This window comes from Ictalurus punctatus, chromosome 25, assembly GCF_001660625.3.
Source record: "Ictalurus punctatus breed USDA103 chromosome 25, Coco_2.0, whole genome shotgun sequence".
NCBI classification, from domain to species: domain Eukaryota; kingdom Metazoa; phylum Chordata; class Actinopteri; order Siluriformes; family Ictaluridae; genus Ictalurus; species Ictalurus punctatus.
Genome location: NC_030440.2, coordinates 11,278,580 through 11,283,288, shown reverse-complemented (window position 1 = coordinate 11,283,288; position 4,709 = coordinate 11,278,580). Strand labels below are relative to the sequence as shown.

The 4,709-nt window shown below is 38.5% G+C and overlaps 1 protein-coding gene across 3 annotated transcripts in view; it reads right to left on the bottom strand.

The window, feature by feature from the left end:
* nmu (neuromedin U) overlaps nt 1-696 on the bottom strand; it is a 9,820-nt gene extending 9,124 nt beyond the window's left edge. For all 3 annotated transcript variants that reach the window (XM_017456074.3, XM_017456075.3, XM_047151099.2), the window contains exon 1: nt 328-696. In XM_017456074.3, coding sequence (XP_017311563.1) covers nt 328-448 — 121 coding nt within the window. In that variant the 5' untranslated portion in view covers nt 449-696. The remainder of the gene's footprint in view (nt 1-327) is intronic.
* Between the last annotated feature and the right edge of the window lie 4,013 nt (nt 697-4,709).

The window sequence follows — 4,709 nt, the reverse complement described above, 5'->3', positions numbered from 1 at the left end:
AAGATCTCAAATGTGCCGCGCAATAGCGCAATAACGGGAATGACTATGGAGTAACGAGCACAAATGACTCCGTTTTCGTAGGCTAACACTTGTTGCGTGCACTTCAGTCAATCTGCTGTAAATCTGCGTTATTACTTTACTTTAAAGTGTTGTTTTAAAGCAGGATTAACCCGCTTTTCACTACAGAAGTCTAGTCACTCCAATTACGCATGGGCTCTCCATAACGCGCGCGCGCTCCTATCCATAAAGAAAGCGTATCAATGACTATGAGAAGCGTGCTGTGTGGAATGAAGAGTATATACAGTTTAGATATATATATATATATACCTGTGCAGGGCGGTATGGCTGAGATGAGCAGAAGGGCGAATGCGAGGATTGTGCTGTGTGAAGGACTCATGCTGCTGCTTGCGCTTTCCCAGGCTCCTTTGCGCCACTGGTTCGTCTTCATAGTTCGTCCCGCACTGATTTCGCACACAGCAGGTCCTCGTCCGTCGGGCACGTTTTCTTTCTGCCCTTCTCTCGCTTGTCTGTCAGATTTGAAGGCTTCCAGGTCACACCCTTTACCGCAGACTACATCAAGAGATCTGCGTCACGGCTCCACGCACACTTGCAATTATGTCTTTACGTGAGGTGGAGTAGAGATGTCTCTGTTTTTTTTTTTTTTTTTAATGGTTAATTCGCTTGTTTTAGTTTTACGACGTTAATCACAGGGAAGTGTTTTTGTTGTTGTTGTTGCTGTTTTTTTTGTTTTTTTTTTGTGGGGGGGGGTTAACTAACCCAAATGCGCAGTGAGTGCACTTTTATGATTCAAAAGTAGCAACATGACATTAAATGCCACTTTGAGTATTGTAAACATTAAAAACAAACAAAAACAAATATGCCTAGAATTTATCCACTGGATTTGCCATCTGACATTTTAACATATGACACAAAAGTGTGGAATGGTGTAAAGGATAAAGTAGTGTGCCTGGCCTGTGAAATATTCTAAGATATTAAATATATGATTATATATGTAGCCTAATATGAATACTTAAGAATCTAGTAGGCCTTTATACACTGTTACATTTCAGACTATTATATATATATATATATAATACATCCGTTGTTATATAAATCTGCTTCCATGCACCAGTAAATAAAACTGAACTGTTTTCGATATAGAGCTGATGTACAGCACCACACTCTTACATACAGTGACTTGAGCATAGCATTTGTTCTGTTCAGATAAGGAAATCTATGGTGTTGCACTATTCACGGAAAATGTGAATAACACCCCCCCTTCATGTTATGAATAGATTTCCAGCAATTTGCTGTATTGGTGGTATTGGATCTTTGTTTTCAGTAGCTCAGATTTATTAGCCCTTGCTATGAAAGAGTTTAGGGATAATAAAGTTGTTCTGTTAATTATACTAGGGGTTTTCTGCAATGTAGTCATTAGGACTTTGACACACATCTTTATAAACCATCTATCTTGAGCCAGCTGGCTGTGGTAATCATTGTAGTGCTTCATGAGGCATGAGAATTAAGAGATAAAGGAAACGAACAAGAGATGTGATGGACACAAAGAGGGTCCACGCTTGCAGAGATAGGTTACTGTATGTATACAAATATACTAGACAGGCAGAGCGATAGCTGTACAGATATTAAAACATTTATAATGGAAATATATACTTTGCCATACAAATATATGACAAACCAGTCCTCCGGATTGGAGATATATTTACTGTATCTTTTGATCAAACAAAACCTATTTCAGGAATATTCCTTTATACATTGCATGCTGCAATAATATGGAGCGTGTGTAATGTACAAGAGCTTGATTTAACAGTCACACAGACGCAGTCAAGCTTTAATCAATAAATAAGACCTTATTTTCTCAAGACTGCACTACATACAACAGTTAGCTGGGTCAGGTGATGTCTTCAATGCATTGCACTGACCCATACTTTCTGATGTATGCACACACATTTCTGCAAGCTTTTTTCCTCCCAACTTTTAAAAGCTTACTAGGCTTTGCGGTTAAGGCTCTGGGTTACTGATCGGAATGTCGGGGGTTCAAGCCCCAGTGCTGTCAAGCTGCCACTGTTGGGCCCTTTACCCTCTCTGCTCCAGGGGTGCCGTATCATGGCTGACCCTGCGCTTTGACCCCAACTTCCTGGCATGCTGGAGTATGCAAAGAAAAAAATTTCAATGTGACCAATAAAGACTCATTATCAGCAGTGTGATTGTTGTCTATAAATGGTCTTCACAGGCGCAAATATGTTGGGGATTATTGAATACAATTGGTACAAATTGAATTCATCAGACTCCTAGCTTATTCACTTATTGGTCTTAAAGCATATTATTCAATGCCTATAGAGAATCTTATAGGAAAAGTTGTAGCTATGAGAGTGAAAAAATATCTGGACCTGGGAGATTAAGGGGTTAGTTTACATATATTAAAGCATTTGTCAAGAGATCGCAAGTTTGCAAGTTCAAATCGTGACAATGTAACTGCCATCCATAGCAAAATTGGCTGGATGACAGGGATGGCATACTCTCTCTCCCCTCTCAATCACAGTGATACTAACCAATCATGGGCATCTGTGAGCTCATGCATAGCATGTGGAAGAAGGCGGATAGCACAGTGCATTATGCTGCCCTGACCAGCAGGTGGAAAAGATGCAGTTGGTTGGCTTCATGAATCTCAGAGGAAGCACATGTTAGGGCTGAACCCTCCCTAGTGGGTAGCTGGCGTATTATAGGGGAGAGCTGGCTGATGGGTGGGAATTGGCAGGTGACCAAACTTGGAAGAAAAATATATTTCCAAAATATTTGTCTTTGCAAACTGTACATACAATAGCTACAGTATTTACTATATATAAAGCTCAGCCAAGGAGGTAAGTCACAGTATGTTTATCTAAATGAACCTTTTGCAGAATGGTGTTGGTCATTTTTACATGGTAATATTTTACTATATGATACTTTCCACCAATACACATTGTTGCCAATCGGAAACAATGTACTAACATTTGCTTCACCGGCAACAATATAGGTATAGCCATTTGTAATAATTTTAAAACATTGCACTTAATAAATACACATAATACAGGTGCGGTGGTATAAATACAATAATGTCTCATTAAGAAAATGTCATGTGTTTTGGCCCTCATGGGCTCATAAGAATGGAAAATCATACAGTAACGTATAAAATGAAATATACATAATGTATAATAATATATAATACATAAAATAAACATAATGGATCATTATGATATGAAGACGGGATGATATTACTTACTATCTGTGTCCACACAAGTTAACATATCTGTGAATGTACAGCTAAAATCTAAACTGGGATTCTGAAAATATGTCTAAGGCTGATCCTTAATATCAGGAGTACAATCACATGTTGCACAGAATGTGTAAATATCATTTGTGTGTGTGTGTGTGTGTGTGTGAGAGAGAGAGAGAGAGAGAGAGAGAGAGTGTTTTGCATTGCACTCGTTCCTAATAACGCACTGGAGGAATAAGATAGGAGGCACAAAAAGGCAGCACGCCACTGGGAAATATCCTTGAAATGTAAAAATGAATAAATAATCAAAAAGTATTCCTTGTAAGAAGGTTATTATCAGATCATATGGGAGTTTTGGGTTTTATGTGCTTCACTCTGAAGATGTCTTTTCTCCACAACAAATAAATACATAATTGTGAAGGTGGGCACATGTTACAGAAATTGAACACGTAAATCGTGTGCGCGAGTTGATGATGGATGTTGGATCAGTTGCAAGGCTGAAACCTTGAATCTAAATAAATGGGTGAATAAAAGAAAGGGCATTAAGGCAACATAAGAGAGGAAATCTATTCAGGTACATTAATGTATAGGAAGAAGGAAATGGTGAGTATGGCCCTTCAGACCGTTCTAATAAAAAACTAAAGGCACTTCCAATGAACAGTGGCAATTTCATTGGATTTTACGAAGTGTGATCATGTGATCTGGTTGAGTTTGTGAGGATCGTTTACCGGCAACTCCTCTGATTGGAACCTTTCACAACTATAATTCTCACCAATCGAATTATACTCAAGGTTGCAAATAGATAAATGGAAGCTCCTGCCATATTTCAACTTAAAAGCTCTATTTGGAGTGGCAGATGCCCCCACAAACAACAACCTCTGACTGAACTTTGATTGACAGTCAAGAGGTGTGGGAGTGACTTGAGTGAGTGTTGCTGACTGTTACTAATTGATTTACACCCTTTCCTCTTCCTCCACTCATCCATCTCCCTATCTCTTGCCACATGAAGACATTTGACCAGTCCTTGAAATCACTTCCTGATAACATAAGACAGAAAGTGCATCTATGTAAACTATGTAAATTCCAAATTAAATCGAGCCCTTGCTCCATTCTTTTTCTCTATGTAAAACTACAACACAAAAACTGTTGATCTTCAAAGCAACAACACTTAAAGCTGAAAACTGAACTTTTTTTGTTTGCTTGTTTGTTGTTGTTGTTTTTTTGTTTTTTTTAACCAAGATAACATTCACCATGCCTCTGACCATTATGGCTCTCCACACTTTGTACATTTTGTTTTTCATATTCGTTGTACGGATGTAGTTTCCTGTTCGTCCTTGTTTTCCCACCTGTCTGATTCATTCTGTCTGTACCTGCTTCTTTATTTAACATCTTTGTCTTTCTTATGTCTTGTGTAACTTTACTGAACTTCTGAGTT